This window comes from Procambarus clarkii, chromosome 92 (genome assembly GCF_040958095.1).
Source record: "Procambarus clarkii isolate CNS0578487 chromosome 92, FALCON_Pclarkii_2.0, whole genome shotgun sequence".
Taxonomy (NCBI): domain Eukaryota; kingdom Metazoa; phylum Arthropoda; class Malacostraca; order Decapoda; family Cambaridae; genus Procambarus; species Procambarus clarkii.
This window is the reverse complement of record NC_091241.1, coordinates 9,946,484-9,967,274: the sequence shown is the minus strand read 5'-3', so window position 1 is coordinate 9,967,274 and position 20,791 is coordinate 9,946,484. Positions and strand designations below refer to the sequence as shown.

The following is a 20,791-nucleotide window of genomic DNA, read 5'->3' as shown; positions in this document are numbered from 1 at the left end:
TAACCTACCAGAACTGATTAGTGGATCATATTAGTGTATGTAGATATACTGTACATAGAATGTGTATGCAATGCGATAATAGCAAAAACCAGCACATTTTATTGTTCATAGAATATAATACTGTGTGTGTATATTAGTGATACAAATGTGTATTTATATTCTGCATGTTTTATTATAGAAATTTCTTAAGTTAAACACTGTTGCATAATATAGCTGCAAAATACCAGTGAATAAAATCAGTAACACTAAAATAATGTAAATGTATTTTTGGCAACTCATGTCACCCAGGGAACCTTTATGCCTGGTAATCTCATCCACCAATGTCTCCAAATTGTGCCCGAGATATTTCTTCTTTCGACCACAGCCAAAGTAAACTAAATGTTAATTATTATTTTTCAGTGATTATTTTAACATTAAAGAACTTTTTTTTTCACACCATGGAGTTGTTACTTGTATAAGTAACAGGCACACAGTGTAGGGGTTTAATCTATTTTTAGATTTACAAATTCAAGACACCTACCAATTTGATTAAAATAGCGCTCTAAATTGTCACAATCCAACTTAGTGCGGCAGAATATTAGTGCTTGATCCATTTTGTGTGTGTCAATAGCCTTAATGCAGTACTCTCCTTTCAGCAGCTTCACCGCCTCACTTAATGTCTCTGAAAGGAGAAAAAACAAAACAGCAATGAATGTAAAGAAATGCCTCTTTCCGGTAGATGTCCAGTGGCCCTCCTGAAGCTATCTCACCGAAATTGCTCCGTGCAAGTGGATCACACCAGTCACGGAATTTGTTTGGACATGATTCGATATTCAATAATGCTATACAGTATTCATAATCCTATATATTCATGATCATAATGTTAAATTCAAGCTATTATTAACTACTGGAAAATATTATCAAGTATTGCATTATTGGGAGAGTGAGTACTACATAATACTGTAATCTCAATGCTAGAAGGGTATGAGATTAGCGCTGCAATTGAGTGGTGGACCGGAGCACTAAAGTAGCAATCACCAATAGAACAACAGCAACAGAACTGAGTAGGGAAGTTAGTTGAAGGCAGGGGCCAGGCCAACTGGTCGTGCCGATCGGTACTAATGCATAAGTACAAGCCAGCTTAAGTGAACCTCAAAAAATATTCATAGCTCATAATGTGAAGCAGCATATTACAAACCATTAAAATTGGCAAATGGTATCTAAATACATATCTGAACAAGCTAAAGAAAAATTCTGGAAACCAAACTGAAAAGCATAACAAATTAAAACATTAGAAGCACTTACACTACAGTACTTTCAAAAACTAAGACACATTCTCAAATATTAACTGTAAAGCTTAGCCTTGCACTTTTATTTGCTTACCAGGTGTATTGTTCCCAGGTCGTACGCCATCCTTAACATGCACGCCATCAGTCTGCAGATGGCGACGAAGATTGCTCCAGCTACTATCCGTTCTGGGATCAATGGTTACAACAACGTGGTGGACAGTCTCGGGCACAGCATCTTCCCCTTTAAGATCTACCCAGGTCGGGAAGTGCATCAAACGTTCCTATGTAAAGTTTTTCTATAGTAAAATTCACTGGTCGGAGCAAAATTATTTTAAGGTATTGAAATATCTGTACTCTATTTGGAATTCAGAGGCTCTAATATCAAGAAAATATTCTTGGTAAAATTATTATTTTTTTCTTCTTTTTACAAATTTTTTGTACATCTCTTATTTATAGACACTAAATTAAAAACCAAAATTAAAAAAATATTATACGATAAAAGTTTTGGCTTCAACATGTACACCCTTATTTAACAGACTAGTAGCTACCAATTCTTTCAAATAATCTGCTATAAGAACTGATATAACAATGATTAGCAATACAGTACATTATATTCATACTGTACCATTTACAGACAATTCTATTTTATCAGTTAATAATAACATTTAAATACAAAATATAGCAAGTACTGTACTTCTGTTCATTTTTTAAGTAATCTGCTTTAAATACATTTTCCATCTCCTTAATACAATCAAGCAGAATTTCAACATTTTTCTACAAATTTCTGGAATAAATAATTTAAATTGACTTAAATAGTGCATTGCAAGTGCATCGTTAGGTGCAATGCACTTGCACCATCCACACACAGGATTCTTAAGTTCAGTGTCTAATATCAGACAAGGTTGCTCCACTACCACTATGTTCCATTTTCACGAGGTTGGAAGGCATCAACACCAAGAAAACATGGAGGCGTATATGAAGAGATAAAACTTGTTACAGTACACATATTACACAATAAATTAACCATACTTTTCACAAAACACAATCACAGAACATGAATGACCACACACACCAGTAAATCAATAGCAGCAATGATCCACAGTAGTGCTTAAGTAGGTATACAGAGCTCCTTGTGAGATGCCAATTACTGCAGAAATACAACAACACAAACTTCCTCTTCACAGGAAGATGATGGGATGACATGCAACCCGTCCTCTTAAAAATAACGTCACTTTTCGCTCGTATACGCGCTATGGCCAAAAGTGGACGTAATTTGAAATGAAATTAACTCACAAAAGTGACGTACTGTCCTGTTTTCTGTTTGAGTCGTCCGGCTTACTCGGTAAGGTTAGAAGAGGAGACTTTCAATTAACGTTTTTCATAACGTTTTGAAACTTTATGAGAATTTCCTGCCCACCTAACCTACCAGAGGACCCTTAACTTACTGTTGTTGAAAAAAAAAAAAGAAATCCCAAATTTTCATTTTTTTTTTTTCATTTTCATATAACTGTACGTCCATTTTCGGCCATACGGGCAAACAGCCAAAAGCGACATTTTTAAGAGGACAGGTTGTGAAATGAGGGAAGAGAGGGAAGGAAGTAGCTGCACTGATGCCTTAAAGTCCTCAAGTGAAATCTGCATGGAAAATTGGTAATGATGCTGCTCCTCTGTGAAAGGTTCTCAAAATTAAGTTTCTATAGCTCTTAATGACAGCTTTAAAGCAGGTGGATGAAATGTAACATGCCAGAGTTTTGTCATCATCATCCTACAGGCTCACCATAGCCCGTGCTGCTTGGGACTTTTTGTTCCAAGTAGCGAATCTTGAACATCAACATCATCATCCATACTTGGGTGAAACATATGGAGTTGTAGCAGTGTGCGAGGGGTGAGATATTGTGCAGCTGAAAGCTTTACTGTGGATAGTAGAAGACTTGAAAATGAGTAAACTGAAGCAAACTGTAGTAGAAAGGATGACGAGTGTGTGATGTAGGAAGTACAGTACTAGAATCTGTCGTTTAAATATTTGATGCGTGTAATTGGAAAAAAGTTTCATGCAAATAAGATTGAGCAAAGACAGAACTGAGGGAAGGAAATTGACTGGTGGAATGTAAACCGTGCCTATAGTAAAAGCAACATACTAAATATTGTACTATATTTACTATGATATTATCTTTTCTTCTATTTCTTTCAGGTAACACATTTTCAGCAGCCTTCCAACATGAATAGTAAAGCTTTAAACTACTGAATCTCTCACCTTCACCACTTCTGCAATTACATTCATAAAGTCTGATACACAAATTCCTAACATGCACTTATGATTCAATCTACAGTATTTCCACATTGAAAAAGAGAGCATTAAGTAACTTTGAAGTATTAAAGACACAATGTCATATTATATATATAAAATATGTATACCTAACCATTAATAAAATGTCACCCTTGTACAAAATATTCTTTATGGAAACTAATTGATACATTAGACAACATTCTTTCCACTCCATATATGCTTGGAACACACTAGTCATGCTATTCACTTTGTTAATTTTCACTTGATTATTATATAGTATACCATAATCTAAGATAATTCATAATCCTTAGTCTTAAGACATTGCACCGTTGAGAAGGCACAATTTTCCTTAGCAAACAAGTGTTACCAAATAAGGGTTCAGAAACTTACTGCCATGCGCTTCACTTCAAAGGAATGTAGGGTGGCAGAACAGACCACCATCTGGAGTCTCTTGCCTTCAGATGTGATTTTGGGTATGGAGTTGTAGATGTTATTGATGAGACGCTCATGCCCCTGCAGTACCAGTACACTTGTATACAAGATAAAGTAATTACAGGAAACAAAATATGGCAAGAAATTTAATGCAATAAATGAAAGTCAACAAAATACAATAATGCATCAAGTTACCTTATAAATAAATCAGCTGTATATTTAAAGTCATTTAAAAAATATGACCAACCTTTCCAGGATGAAATCTATAAAAGTTGCCCAACTCTCAAGTGCCCATTTACTGATAGCCAAAGACGCACATTAAGGAAATGTGTAAATGTTCCACGAGTAGTTGACTTAATACAAGAAATCGAGTAGTCAAGAGTTCTTAGTTTTTTTTCTAATTCATAAGGCAAGCTGATGATACAGTACTTGAATTTATATCAGGTATTCCTACATATTTACTACCAAAATATAAAAAGTACTTTTCCTTGGATAAAATCAAACTTACCTGTTTAAGAAGTCCATCAGCCTCATCCAACACAAAGAATTTGCAAGACTGGAGAGAGAGTTGTCCTGTATTAATAAGATCTTCCAAGCGTCCTGGAGTACCGCAAACAATATCCACACATGCATTGAGTGCTGCTATTTGCTCCTTCACGGGTATACCACCAACAACAAGAAGGTCACGAACCACTGGATTATCTAGATGCTTACGAAACATTTGAACCTGTTTTAGGGTCTGTTCTGCGAGTTCTCTTGAAGGCTGTTAAATTATAAAAACTTTTGTTTGCATTAAAAAAAAAATGGTCTGCTTTTGGAACTTGCCACTTCTATCTAAACTGTTTAACAATTCACATAGCACAACATACTACTTTTAGTTTGAATCTTCATATTGTATGTATCCAGGATTTAATGAACAGGTTAGTTTAAAAGCAACAGTGATGTAAAAATGAATCTGTACCGAACTGTATAGGTTATATTGTTAGACATCCATCCAGCAATCAATATAAACCAGATACTGGACAAGTAAATACAGACCAGTCACGTGTTACCATTCTTACCTCAATAATGACAGCGTGCGGAGCATTGTTCTGAAGCTTTTGTGGCTTGTCTCCACCTCCCTTCACACCTGAGCTCACAGTACAGTCCTTGCTGGCCTGAGACACTGCTACGTATCCCGCTTTAGGTGGGTGCTTGAACTCTGTTGCACCAAAATTGAAAGACATCTCTGCATTCTGGAAATCACATAAATTGCTATCATCTGTAACTTTCAAATATCATTAAATTCACTGAAGTTATTCTTGCACTTTATTGAAACTAGAGAGATTTGAGTAAAGAACCAACAGTTAAAAACTGATAGAAAATTCAATAAGAAATTTACTTATTTGTATTAATTTTCTTAATGACCTAGATCATAAATATGATCCAAATTTTGGAGGTGTCACTGTATATATACATGACCACTATACACTTTTGAAATACACCAAGTCCAAATACTGTGACAAATGCATAACAAACCAACAAAAAGAAAAAACTGGGCAAATTTCAGTCTGCCTTAAACCATATCTATAATTAATTAATATCATCATCCAATTATCCACCACTGCTTAAAATACACAACTAACATGAATAATGCATGTACTATACTACCAACCTTCAAAACTACAGCTGGATGGAAGACAGCATTCTTGAATTCACTTCGTAATGTGAAAGCTTTACCTAAATCAGTGCCATTTTTGCTGTAATGCATCTCCATGGCATCCAGGTTGAGATAGCAACCAATGACATTCCTGAGGCCAAAAGATTCACCATAATCGTCAAACTGCTTGCAATTAGACTTTTTTCCAGTGCCTCCAAATCCAAATTACATGTTCCAAGATCTAATGCTGCCTGAAAATATAAGTTGTTTTGGTTGTGAATATAAAAAATATTATTGCATAAAGGCAATTGATAAAATATAACATCTCCCAATGCAGGTGAAAATACAGTACAAACTACAGCAAGCCTTTGCTTCTTGAAGTTTTGAAAGCATTAAATTCGCCTAACATGAGGTAGGTACTTTATTACAAATACGCAAGTAATGGTTTACTCAGCACAAATTAACGTTTTAATTTGTTTTACCAACTTTCTGCATTAAATTCTTGCATAATTATCTTTTCCAAATGGACTTCAATGTCTGTTCCTTCCACCCCCCCCCTTCAAAAAAATATAAATAAAATATTTACTCACTTTCATTACCATTTTGGAAACAATGGCTGTTTCCAGGATGGAGGTGTCAAACAGTTGGGTTTAACTTTACCAGTGTTCTCTTTGGCGTGTAACCATGTTTAATAAATGATATTCAATAGACCAAAATCAAGTCATTTTCCAACCCGTTCTCGCACTTCCTTAAGTCAATATTGACTTATTAAATACGTGCATATGTGACATACTAATTTATTGTGAATATTTTAGTTTACCTTGAAAAGCTTCATAGAAAACACCAACCTTACCTAACCTTCTTAGTATGTTAAGATAAGCATCTTATTGCTTCGTAATTACAAGTCATTTTCTGATATGCAGAGTGCAGCTGCATTTCCCTCAACTATGCCTCGATTCGTCTGACTTCATCAAATATTTGTACATCATCATCAATGGATGTGCTAGTCGATGCATTCAAATATGGTGCCGACTTTCCTGGCAGTTGTGTTGATTTCAAGGATTGAATTTGTTGGTTAATATGGAGAGTTTGGGGCAAATGCTGCCTGGAAGTTTTGTATGGAGAGGCTTGCAGCTATTATAACAGTTTACAATCTTAAACTTGTTTTCATGAAATTTGCTTATGTAAAGCAAGGGCTTACTGTATTATTATTGTTATTATTATTATTACATGAAGATGAAAATACACATGAAAAAATGCAATCTCTAGAACAAAAGGAGTTGTATATAAGTAAATAAGGTTGATTATGATATGACTACTTGTGAAAACTTCACTACAAAATCATACCTACCATAGTACCAGTTCTGAAGCAATTCTATGAATACCATTTTGAAAGATTAATGCAGAAAACTGGCCCTTAGGTTATGTTTTTGGGAAAATATGCACAAGATTTGATCCAAGAAGTTGCTAGAGAACTACACTGCCCCATTTAAATTTAAACTCTTTACACCATAGTAACTTGTGTAATATCAAGTTGATAGGTAATGGCATTAATAAGATATTCAGCTCATTCACCTGTTTTAATAGTACTTATAGGAAGGATGAGGATGATTATACATGTACATATGGGCCAATAGGCTTTCTGCAGTTACCTTCATTCTTATATACCGATGTACAACACAATTAGAAAGTAGAAATTGATATGTTTTCTATTTTCTAATAGTATTTATGATAAATACTATTGAATTTTCACAAACCGAACACCATTTTCTACTTGTGCTGCAAAGACAAACTATCCTAACCTAACCTTCCTAGGACAAATCCGTTATTCAAGGCATAATATAGTATATATGCTCGCTATACTAGGCCTAGGAATATTTAAGTTTGTTTTTTAGCTAAATTTTTTATCTATAAAGTGAATAGTACAAAGTTCTACTATCTAATTGCTTATTATGTCAATGCCTTACAGCAAAAATTTGTACTATGGTGCACAGTCACAAAAACTAAACAGGATGGGTTGGATATGGAACAGAAACCATTTAAAAATATTTAATATAATCCAGTAAAAGTCATAACTAGGTATTCACACTGGGAATACAGTATAGTACAGTACAGTATTACCATTTCTACTGAACTATAAAATATTCAGCAGCAGCTAAAAGAAATTGGAGGAACAAAGGTGCCAGCAATACTGCCTACCTGAGGAGTTGCCCACCCGACACAACACAACCCTTCATCCGACACAACGGCTTCATAGTAATATTTTCCCTTGCCAGTGACACCCTTGGTGCAACGGGCACCCTGCCATGTTTTAGGATCCCGTGACTGGCACCGCAAGCCATCAGGTGTCACGGTCAAAGAAGTTCATCAACCAGAGAGGAGCTATTTTGCAAAAAGAAAAAAGAAAAGAATAATGTAACAGTATAATATTAGAGTAACAACATTTATAATAATACTATTTATATTAAAATTTATGTACAGTACTAGTATATGCATATTTATATTTATGCATACTAAAAGCATTTATAATAATAATTTTCAGATATCAAGTACAGTACTGCAATAAACAGGCACAAAAGAGCAATGGACACTTGCATATTTCTTTAGTAACTTTTGAAGTCTTGCCAAGCTGAATATCCTTAAGTGATTCCCAGACAATTTGTAGGATGGGAAGACAGAAAGCACCAGTCTTGCCACTGCCTGTTTCAGCTGCCATGAGCACATCCCCACCTCCCAAAATAAGTGGGACTGCCTCATTCTGGACATCCGTTGGCAACCTAAGAATGAATGTTACAATAGATAATGAGTTTACTATTTTGCAAGCTTTGGGCTAACATTTCCTGTGTCCACCTAGATGATTACAATCTTTTATACTTAATGATTTCTAAAATTACTAATTAAGTAATGAATGTAATTAAATGTTTGTGTTAGTTCTAGATATACCTGAAGAGTCTATAATTTACCCTTAAAAATTTGCAAACATTTAAAATCCAAAAACTTATAATCCGGCTTGAATTATGACGAAAAGCGAATCAGACCAAAAATCATTCAGTTCAGTGAAGATGCGGTTGATCTACCAGAAACCTCCTGCTCAGAAATTAGCGAAGTAATGAGCAGAATAAAGTACCACATGACAGACTGGCGAGGAAATTACAAGCACATGCAATAAATAGTAGAATACTGTACTGGGACGAATAAAACATTGGTTAAAACACAGTTAAGGGTCATCCTTAATAGAAATTATTTCAACTGGAGAAATCTTGAGTACACTGTACTGCAGGGTTCCATATTGGGGCCAACCCTTTTTGTCAAATACATCTATGACAAATGAGAATACAGTACCTGTATTACAAACCACATTATCAAATTTGCACATGACCAAGATCTATGGTGAAGTGGGAAGTAAAAATTATAATTGAATTAAATGGAGAAAAGAAAAAGATTAAATGAAATCCAAAAGTGGTTGGAAGACTGTCAAATACTTTTTAATATTGAAAAATGCAAGACTTGCATGCGAGGCATAATGCACATCACAACTACAAAATCAACATTATTTTGCAGCAGATTGATGAAGAAAATGACAGAGTCAAAGCCCACTGATCATTGAAAGTTGCACAAGTGGGAACTCCAGTATTAAACTTCTCCAAGTTTTGTGCCAGAAGATGTACACATTGCTACCGACAGATTGAGCGGCATAGACTACTGCACACTACACAAGTTTGGTTACATAGCGGGTACAGGAAGACTTGCAAAATTTATACCCAAGTACCATGTTTACAAGCATGCAAAAAGACGATTAGTGAAAGTCAGCATGTACCTGGTGCACAGAATGCAAAAGTTACCATGTGTACTACTGTATTGAGTGCTTCAATGAATTTACTCATGAAGTACTGAGAGTATTATGGTGTAAGTACATTGTGCATTGTCTCACATTATTTCAGAGTATGAGAGACAGTAAATATTAGTGAAAATTTAACATGTAATATTGACCACTTTTTTGTGGACACATTAGTGACACTTATTATCATTATTAAAACATTACACATGTTCTACTGTGTACACGAAAATATAAATACAGTAATAGTATTATTCGATAAAAATCACAAAAAAAGTATCTGTGGCAACTCGCGGGTCTTGAATCACCCAAGAGATCAGCTTCGAGTCACTCCTGCACATGTGCTCAACATCTTGTGATGACATTGTGACAAATTAGATTTTGTAATTGTTTTTCCATTTACATGATCAGGGAGGCAATTTTAACAACATTAAAAAAAAAATTGGGTATAATTTTTGTTGTGCACCATGAAGTTATCATATTAAACAGCTGCACAGTACATGGGCTCATTTCTTAGACAAGTATGTATAATACAAGTATGTTTAGGGCAAGTATTCACAAATGAAAACATTTATTTATTTATTTATTTATTTATATATATACAAGAAGGTACATTGGGTTTGTGAGAATACATTGGATAGTACAGTAATTACATTCTTGTAAAGCCACTAGTACGCGCAGCGTTTCGGGCAGAAAGAAACATTAAAAAAAAGTTAATATTGCAACCATACTAGTTTTCCATGCAATACAATTTACTTTAAATCTATAGTATTTACAGGGAATATACAGTGCATAATCATATCATACCATACCCAATGAAGAGCAAATAAAACTACTAGTCCATTTCAATTATTTACCAACTATATTTACTCCAGTACAGTATTTGAAACACTTTATTGAGTACAGCGTTACATAATGTACAAAAGAATCAGCAAACTTACGTCCAATTCATCTCTTCTACAGCCTTAGCTATTTCTGGGAGTACACCCATTTCTGAAAAATGAAATAACCGCTGCATTACGTAGGAATGCGGAGGAATTTCTGATGGAGGAGAAGACTTGCACAGCACGATCCGCAGCACAGCGTGCGGAGCGCCGCGGGGGGCCTATATAAGAAGCGAGGAGGGGACAGGCGTTCTTTCTTGCTACAGCCTCGCCCCGCTTCACAAGTCAAAGAAAAAATTTTTCCCACCCTCCTCCCCTTCCAATGGTCAGCGGCAAATAACCCTACGCACAGTCCTATGTACTTTGGCCTTTATTGTTAGTAAACTGGGGGGGTGCAGCGCCGGCCCCTAAGTATTACGCTGTCCGCAGCTACTTACTCTCACTTGTAAGAGTATTGTTAAATTTGTCCTATAGGTGTATTCTACAGCTACTAGTAATTTACCATTTCACATTATGTCTGGGATTGGCGCATTATTTCTGTCATGTGTTAGGCCACTATATGATACTCTATAAGCCCTGATTCTACTTGAAAATTATGTAAACGTTTGCCTTACTTGTACCAATAGTTAATAAGGATTCCGCGTTCTGCAGACCATGTTATATTTAGTTACCGGATATAAGCATATGTATTAATGTTATTAAGTCATTGTAGTCAAGTTATACATGTATTTATGCTGTTGAAAAATTATACAAGTTATCCTGTTCATTAACATGGTCTGAAAAAATTTATTTATTTGTTTCTACTAAAAAATTAAATAAAATAAGTCCCAATGCTGTCGGTGTCTCATTCCTCCGTTATCAGAAATATTATATAAATTTCATAAGCCAAAGTAATTGGTTAGTAACAAAACTTTTAATTATCTTGTTTTAGACTTATGAGGAGGGGGGCAGCATTAGCCCAGAAGAAAAAATGCAAAACTATTGTATTGTTCTAGCAGGTTATAGGTATAAAAAAAATAAAACCACTACAATATTCCATTCATTGCATCATTCAAACTATGTAAATATAAAAAAAGACATGCACTCATCTCTCACTCTAAGCAGTATCCAACTGCTTTTTAAGACCTGTATACAGTGCTATCTCATGAATTGTCCACCATAATCAAATACTGTACATGCACTCCATCCTTACAAACTGCTTCCACCCAGCCACTATTTCCATAACCCATTTGCTGTTCACACTCATTTCCTGCTTCCTCACTAAGTTTGCCCCACTATCATATTGGTCCTATTCTCCTATCCTGTCAGGGGGCCTGACAGCTGGGTGGACAGCGCTTCCGATTCGTAGTCCTCAGGCTCCGGGTTCTATGTTGTTGTTGTTGTTGTGTTGATTTAGGGGCGACGACGATCATGGGATCGGATGCGCCCCGGCTGCCCGATACCGGGAAATAGCGAAGGGATGGGGTCCCTATAGTCTCTTCAGGCCATAGACCCTACAATCTCCTCAGGCGACAAATTTTACAGTCTCTTCAGGCCGCGGACATGACGGATGAAGCGGAAGGTATGGCGAAGGATGTCATGACGGACGTCTTCGTCTCTCGCACCTGCCCCGTCAAGGAGAACGGGAACTGTGAGGCGGGGAATATTCAGCCTACGAACGGAACTCTGTAGTCTGACGCGAGCGCTATGAAATCGAGGGCAGTGAAGTAGAAGGTGCTCCACTGTATCCTCCTGGGTCGGATCCGGGTTCTATCCCCGGTGGAGATGGACACAAATGGCACCGTTTGTTTACATTATGAGTGAGACCAGACACGCCACTCCCCCTGGTAGACTATAATGTCATAACTGGCAACCTGAAGTTAGTAACCCTTGTTACCAGCAGGAGCGCTATTATTATGGCCTCCATATAATGATTGATGTCATTGCAATAATTACGTTCATGGTATATGGATAATTAGATAAAAAAAAGCTAGTTTAATGTGTACACACAAGGGAATAATCATTCCCTTGTGTGTTGCTTGGTTTATTCTGTAGCCAGTAATTATCTATAGCAATTAAGTTCTCAAAATGCAGATGGTGACAGCAATTAGTAAAGCTTAAAAGTATAGGTATCTCAAAGATAACATCCAGGTACAGTAGACAGAAACAGGTAGTCAATTTCCTTACATCTGATGCCTATAATCCACACCCTTTTGATTCAAAATTAGGGTTGCAGTGTTATATTGCAAATATGTCCTGGAGCCCAATATGTGTATTCAGTTTTAAGACATACTGATGATGAAATGTCAGTTTAAAGCTTTACTTTTGCATAATACAACAGTGAAGTATGTTGGAGGATTACTTAAACAATTATCTCTCTTTTATTTATAAGAGACTTCTTAATGTCATACAATTTTATTTTTTGTTACATTACTATAATATACTGAACAAAGCACCAATGGAACAGGATGTCAAGTGCCAATGATTCCATGCAATAGTTTAACTCTTTAGCCTTACAGTGCGTTTGCAATAAGGCCCCCAGTAGCGGCTATTGCAGCTTTTCCTGCAACACCCAAGCCGGCAGCTCCAGCGCTCTGCATCGTAGCGACCTGCAATAAATAATAGGTACTAATTATCATACCATCACACAAACCTGATGGAACAAAGTTCTATCTGTATTAAATCACTAATAAGAATTAAACTAGAAATGAGAAAACAAGGAACTATGGTCTGAATAAGCAGATTAATTTTTTCCATTAACAAGCTTGGGCATACACAGCAATGTGCTGCTACCCTATTCTATGTAAAAGATTACACAGTGTAGATCAAAAACTAGCTATAAGTTCATCTTATATCCCTGTCTCAGAGAATGATTTTTCATATATGGAATCATGAGAGCACATGAAATGTGAGGCTGATCTATTAAAATCTTGGTACAGCACAAGAATATCTTCATATATTCATACAAAGTATCGGTGTACAGTATGATAAATGTAAAATGCTAAACTATAATGCCAATCCTGATCTCAAAAGCTTCATAGAAGGTTGTAACAGAACCCATGAGCACTACACCAGAAATAAATACAGTTTTGATATTCCTAGAGTACGACTTAATCAAACTACAAATGCTCTACAAATCAAGGGACCCAGAATGTGGAATGACCTTCCCAACCATGTTAAAGACTGTACCTCTCTCAACCAGTTTAAGATAAAAACTAAACACTACCTAATAAATTCCCTGTAACCTACCTTACCCCTCTATTGTCAACCCATGTATGTTATTTTTTTCTTAATGAACGCTGTTTGTCAACCTATTGTATTTGTGCTGCTTTTCAGTCATGTTCCCCCCCCCCTTTTTTTTATCTTTATTTGTATTTGTTCTCAACAAATTTTATTCTTTATGCTCAATTAGTGTTAAGTTCTAGATATTAATGTTTTTCCTGCCCGAAACGCATTGCGTAATAGTGGCTTTAGGCATTGTATGTACTAGCTCTATCTATATATTGATCCATTTATGTAACATCACTTGTATGTATGTACCTTACCTGAATAAACATATTTATTTATTTATTTAAAATGTAGTCAAGAGGGAATCAAAACTGAGACACACAAATACAATTAGCACAGAGCCAAGTTAAAATAATTGTGTAACAAACTGACACAACAGAAGGAAAGCGTATAAAATATAATGGAATAATATATAGAACCTCTAGCACTAACAATTGTATTGGAGAATAGATATGTATACCTTTGTACCAGTGCACAATATTCAGATATAATAGATGTAGACATGAATAGTATTACCTGTATTATATTACTATAAATACATCATATAAAATCAAATAAGACTATTTTTAGTATATTCTCCCAGCAATTAAGGGTTATCAGATTCACTAGGAAAACAAAAACAGGTATCTAATTAGATAAACAAAATGATCCAATGACTAATTAGTTGAAAAGACACAGGCTCTCACTATTGTACTTACCAGTCCACCTGCTACTACACCCCCACCGTTGGCAATTGCTGCACTCGACATCATTGAGGCAGCCATTGAACCTGCAGATATCCCTGCAGCAGTGAACCCAATGGCTGAGGATATCAATACCATTATAAGCTTTCAATTCCTATATTGGGTCATGTTTCATCGAAAACAAGCAAATATCTGGAAAGGTTATAAGAATGGGCAGAGGAAAGCTAGTAAAATTTATACTGCAGTATTGAAACAAGTCTGTTCATTATTTTGTTAAAATATTGTTTGATTTATGACAAGTTTGTATTGTACTGGTTAGTTAACATATTTTTCTTTTAAGCAAATTTACTTAGTTCATGTAGCATAGTATATGTGGTAAGAATTGTGTTTATATGTGACAAATCATTGTTATTAATCCCCCCTACCACGAACAACCTTACAATAGACTACACAGAAAACCGGGAACATCAGATACTAAATTGAGTTTTGAAAATTTACCATATGAGAATAAAACATCTGTAGATCACATGCTTATTTATATAAAGATACTCGCTGTTTAGAGTTGTAATTTCATATGATTTCAAATTTCTTTTGCTTATCAAGTAATTATAAGCCTAAAATAGTTTAGGGCCATTTTTTTTTATTTTTTTTTTTTTTATTTTATTTTTTTTTTGAGATATATACAAGAGTTGTTACATTCTTGTACAGCCACTAGTACGCGTAGCGTTTCGGTCAAGTCCCTGGAATACGATCCCCTGCCGCGAAGAATCGTTTTTTCATCCAAGTACACATTTTACTGTTGCGTTAAACAGAGGCTACAGTTAAGGAATTGCGCCCAGTAAATCCTCCCCAGCCAGGATACGAACCCATGACATAGCGCTCGCGGAACGCCAGGCGAGTGTCTTACCACTACACCACGGAGATTTAAAACCAGACATGTACATTCAGCAAGATATTGATAGAAAGTTAATACTAAAGTGATAAGATTGCAGAGCATGGGACATATTGGTTTAAAAAGTACTACAGACTATACAACTAACCCTAGTGATATAAAGTTTATTACTTGTGTAGACTTAGTAATTTTTCAGTTATGCTTACACTGAGTATTAGATCTATTTGGATAATAATAGACTTTGTTCAATATTTAGACAATTAAATGAAATTACCTTGCCCTTTATTGTCCATGCTCTTTTTCTTTGGCATCATATTTTTAAAGCTTTTAATCTTTCTGGTTAATATATAACTAGCCAAAATGAGGAAGAAAGCCTTCCTGCCCTATCTAATCCGTTTTAGGAACTTTAACAAGACCCATAAGGGTTAACTAGCCAGTCCCCAACACGGTGAGAGTAACCTTACCTGGTAATACAACAGGAACAGCTGCGATAGCAAGAGCTCCGCCAATTAAAAATGTCACAGCATCCATGATTGTGTTATCTGGAATAGATGGCAAGATTTAATATACATTGGAAATAATTATATTTACATAACACACACCGGCATAGCGTCAAATAGGCACAGCAACCTGTACATCAGTTGATTGACAGGACCAAAGAGCCAGAACTTAACCCCCCACAAGCACAACTAGGGGACAACAACTATATATATATACAGTATATATCTATATCTCTATCTTTCTTTTAACGAAATATAGTATACATGTCTTGAAATTGTCTCCTAAGACTTAAAGGACACAAGTTAATAATGCTTTCGGGTCATTAAATCATTCATCGTGCGACCCCACCCATGCACTGCCTAATAAAAGGTAGAGAAAATTCACAATAGCATTTGAGCTTATGTGCTGGGTGTTCTCAGTCACACGTTCTAGAGTAGACCCTCGACATGGTCAAAAGAATTGCAACCTGGGGTTCTGATGAACCCACGAGGGTTCCAGAGGCTTCCATTGAAGCCATGCTAGGGTTTCACACACATTCCCCCCCCCCCCTCATGCACTGCAATAGCAGGCCGATCCGCGGCAAAGGTGGAGCAAGCCCTTAGCACTCTGGCTCCATCGTCCATGAATTTTTTTACCTCTGATGCCCAACTTTTAAACACACAAATCACAGTAACGTGATATATTACAATACTTTGATTTCTACGTGTATTAAATACAGTACAAGTAGCGCAGTAAATACACTACTGTGTGTACTAAATAGTATATATACATATGACACTCCTGGCAAATGTTCCCACTGACCTTGCCGTGGACACGTGTTGAGGCTGAGACTGTATGAGGCTGTATAAGCCGCCAGAGATGCTGCGGGAGGTTATATTGACTCTGGTGACGTGGCCTTACAGCCTCGCCCCAGATGCCAAGTTTCCTTCCTCCTTAATTCAAACAATCAATACTGCCTCCCCTTTTTTCCCTGTTTTAACTAATAAAACCGGTTTTGATCGAAATGTCATCATATAAAATGTCTTCGTTTAGTGTTTTTGCATATTTTTTTGTAAAATATCGGGTGATATTGGTGAAACTGGTACCGTGTGAGGGGGTAACGATCCACACCCCGCGTGTGTGTCGCACGCGTCTAGAACCCGTCAAGGGCTTCTATATGCGTCGCCAGGAACTGAAAGTTACATCATCTACTTACATATTGAGTACACCTACACCTACATATACACCACACTGGGTACACCTACATATACTCCATATATTCTAGGTGGAGAGGTATAGCACGGTGTGGAGAGGTATAACACAGTGTGGAGAGGTATAGCATGGTGTAGTGAGGTATAGCATGGTGTGGAGAGGTATAGCATGGTGTGGAGAGGTATAGCACGGTGTGGAGAGGTATAGCACAGTGTGGAGAGGTATAGCACGGTGTGGAGAGGTGTAGCATGGTGTAGTGAGGTATAGCATGGTGTGGAGAGGTATAGCACGGTGTGGAGAGGTATAGCACGGTGTGGAGAGGTATAGCACGGTGTGGAGAGGTATAGCACGGTGTGGAGAGGTATAGCACGGTGTGGAGAGGTATAGCACGGTGTGGAGAGGTATAGCACGGTGTGGAGAGGTATAGCACGGTGTGGAGAGGTATAGCACGGTGTGGAGAGGTATAGCACGGTGTGGAGAGGTATAGCACGGTGTGGAGAGGTATAGCACGGTGTGGAGAGGTATAGCACGGTGTGGAGAGGTATAGCACGGTGTGGAGAGGTATAGCACGGTGTGGAGAGGTATAGCACGGTGTGGAGAGGTATAGCACGGTGTGGAGAGGTATAGCACGGTGTGGAGAGGTATAGCACGGTGTGGAGAGGTATAGCACGGTGTGGAGAGGTATAGCACGGTGTGGAGAGGTATAGCACGGTGTGGAGAGGTATAGCACGGTGTGGAGAGGTATAGCACGGTGTGGAGAGGTATAGCACGGTGTGGAGAGGTATAGCACGGTGTGGAGAGGTATAGCACGGTGTGGAGAGGTATAGCACGGTGTGGAGAGGTATAGCACGGTGTGGAGAGGTATAGCACGGTGTGGAGAGGTATAGCACGGTGTGGAGAGGTATAGCACGGTGTGGAGAGGTATAGCACGGTGTGGAGAGGTATAGCACGGTGTGGAGAGATATAACACGGTGTGGAGAGGTGTAGAGAGGTATAGCACGGTGTGGAGAGGTGTAGAGAGGTATAGCATGGTGTGGAGAGGTATAGCACGTACTATATATAGTACCAAGTACTATATATGGTACCGGGCAGTAATATTCCGAGAACATCAACTAAATTTCGGAGACTTGAGGCAAAGTGAAATTCACGCCAGTCACTCCATCTATCATCATTCTATTATGCAGGACGTACCGCACGACTATGGTTCATCCAATAAGGTTAGCAGACTTCTAGATGTCACCACTGCTAGGCTTAGGCTCGGCTACAAGTACCTTTGGGAATTTGTAACATCTGCTGATGTAGTATCTGGGAGTTAGGCTACTGTTGTGGGTAGCATCAAGATCTGTCAGTGGCCTCGAGTCAATAAATCTTTTTTGACTAGTTGTATATGAAAAGGGTTGCAATTGTTCTAAGTTTCAGTACTGCAGCCTAAATAGAAAGATAGTTTTTTAATTTTTTTCAACGAATAGTCAATTTACAGTCTCCGTGGTGTAGTGGTAAGACACTCGCCTGGCGTTCCGCGAGCGCTATGTCATGGGTTCGTATCCTGGCCGGAGAGGATTTACTGGGCGCAATTCCTTAACTGTAGCCTCTGTTTAACGCAACAGTAAAATGTGTACTTGGATGAAAAAACGATTCTTCGCGGCAGGAATCGTATTCCAGGGACCTGCCCGAAACGCTACGCGTACTAGTGGCTGTACAAGAATGTAACAACTCTTGTATATATCTCAAAAAAAAAAAAAAATATACACATTTTCAAGTGTTTATAAACAACCACACTTTTCAGATATAATCATTCTATGGCACTTTTCTGTCACATTAGCATATAATAAAGGATCTGTAGGAAGGGATTTTCCAAAATATCTTTAGTTTTCCTAATGCAAATAGTCAAAGTTCCCCCCCCCCCCCAAAAAAAAAAAATTATGCAAATATATCATGTTTATTGCTATTATAATCCCTAACAGGGATTCTACGGGGATGTCAGGTAAAGGACCAATGGGTCTCGGTAATAAATGTATGGACATAAACTTTTATTTGGATATGTGAATTTCGACAAGCCATGTGCACCGACATGATAGACTATACCGTACTTAATTATGCCATACCGAAGTAAAACAAATTAGTCACCCCTAACTTTATGCTAATTTTCTTTGTTCCCGAATAATCACATTTTCTATGATAAAATCCTAAAATTGGGGGAGGCTTACATATAAGAGTAAGGAACTGGAACACTTATTCGACTTATAAGATAGGGTAGATTAAATACATTAAACGATAGTATTCTTTCTACTACAATGCTTGAAGACTCAGCAAGGCAAGGTCTGGAGAAAGCGCTAAGCCAGTACGAATACATTGCATAGAGGTGAACGTACAATAAAGAATAAACTACCGCTTACCAGATGAGTATAGAATACACAATAAACTACCGCCCACAGAATGAGAATAGGGTGCACAATAAACTGCTCACAGGATGATCTTGGGATTCACAATAAAATATTCACCTCACAGGATGAATATGTAGTGTGTTTGTCATATTTGGTGAGGTCAGTTACCGATATTGCGCATTATTCTGTGACGTTAGTTACTGATATTGCGCCATTATTCTGTGACGTTAGTTACCGATATTGCGCCATTATTCTGTGACGTTAGTTACCGATATTGCGCCATTATTCTGTGACGTTAGTTACCGATATTGCGCCATTATTCTGTGACGTTAGTTACAGATATTGTGCCATTATTCTGTGACTTAGATTAGCGGTATTGCACCATTATTATATGACGTAGATTAGCGATATTGCACCATTATTCCTCTCACACTGTTGCCAACTCGAAGAATACGAACGATTTTTTGTTTTAGTTATTTACAGAACCTATAATAGTTATAAACACGACATCTATAGAGGAGTGATATTGAACGAAAGTTATTGAGAGCTGATAGTGATCGCCGCTAGCCTCATGTTATTGCCTGGTTCAGTATTTATCATTCATGGAGATCCAGCATGTGTGACCTCGCCTGCACACGTGTCAAGCTGACGCTCGCATGATGCTTCTGCTTCATACTTAAACTTTACCTACTTAAAATTATCTGTTAGATTAAGGACCTGCCCGAAACGCTGCGCGTACTAGTGGCTTTACAGGATTGTAAATACTATGCTATGTATTCTCACAAACCCAATGTACCTTCTTGTATATAAATAAATAATAAAATAAATACTGCATTTGTTGCTATACATATTTAGATTTATTTGGTGATTATGGTGTACAGGTGGCAGTGATAGTTGTTAGTTTTTGGCTGGTGGTGTTGGTAGTGATTGTGGTGGTGGTTGTGCTGGTGGTAGTTGTGGTAACAGCAGATGTGGGGGTGGTAGAGAAGAGTAGCTGTAGCTGTTGCATGAAGCACAGGTGTGTACGGACACCACACCAGCACAACACATGATTACACTTACAGTCGACAGCACTCAGGGAATGAGCTTCAGCGCCTGGTCCCCCACCTCAACACACACAAACATTACAGGTGGAGTTTTCAAGTCCTTGAAGTGATGACTTTGAGGCACAGGAAACCACAGTTGATATATTTACAAATTTAATTGAGCAATACTTGAAACCAAACGTGAAGTTAACATTGATAAGCTGTAAAAGATAATTATAAAATTATTTAAAATTTTAAAGCGATATTTAGAAATTACCGTATTTTTTGCCAACTGTGCAAATATAGTAATTAATGCTCACATACACAGGTTGACATATAGAATAAGGAAATGGGTAGAACTGGTTACATAATGTTAATATAATTAGTTAATATAATAAAATAATTAGTTATTTTTTAGTCTCGTTTATATACTGACTGAGGGCAGCACAGTTTTTGATGAAATTTGGGAGGTCATTCCACAGTTTAGAATCCTTATTTTACAA

At 37.1% G+C, this 20,791-nt stretch overlaps 1 protein-coding gene across 1 annotated transcript in view; it reads right to left on the bottom strand.

Moving 5' to 3' along the window:
* Positions 1–20,791, bottom strand: part of LOC123766239 (ATP-dependent RNA helicase Ddx1) — a 48,427-nt gene that overhangs the window by 19,334 nt on the left and 8,302 nt on the right. The window contains 13 exon segments of the mRNA XM_069319324.1: positions 521–661; positions 1,363–1,549; positions 3,946–4,068; positions 4,496–4,750; positions 5,049–5,222; positions 5,642–5,853; positions 5,856–5,877; positions 7,826–7,973; positions 7,975–8,008; positions 8,222–8,403; positions 10,403–12,933; positions 14,311–14,414; positions 15,652–15,729. Coding sequence (XP_069175425.1) covers positions 521–661; positions 1,363–1,549; positions 3,946–4,068; positions 4,496–4,750; positions 5,049–5,222; positions 5,642–5,853; positions 5,856–5,877; positions 7,826–7,973; positions 7,975–8,008; positions 8,222–8,403; positions 10,403–10,479 — 1,555 coding nt within the window. The 5' untranslated portion in view covers positions 10,480–12,933; positions 14,311–14,414; positions 15,652–15,729.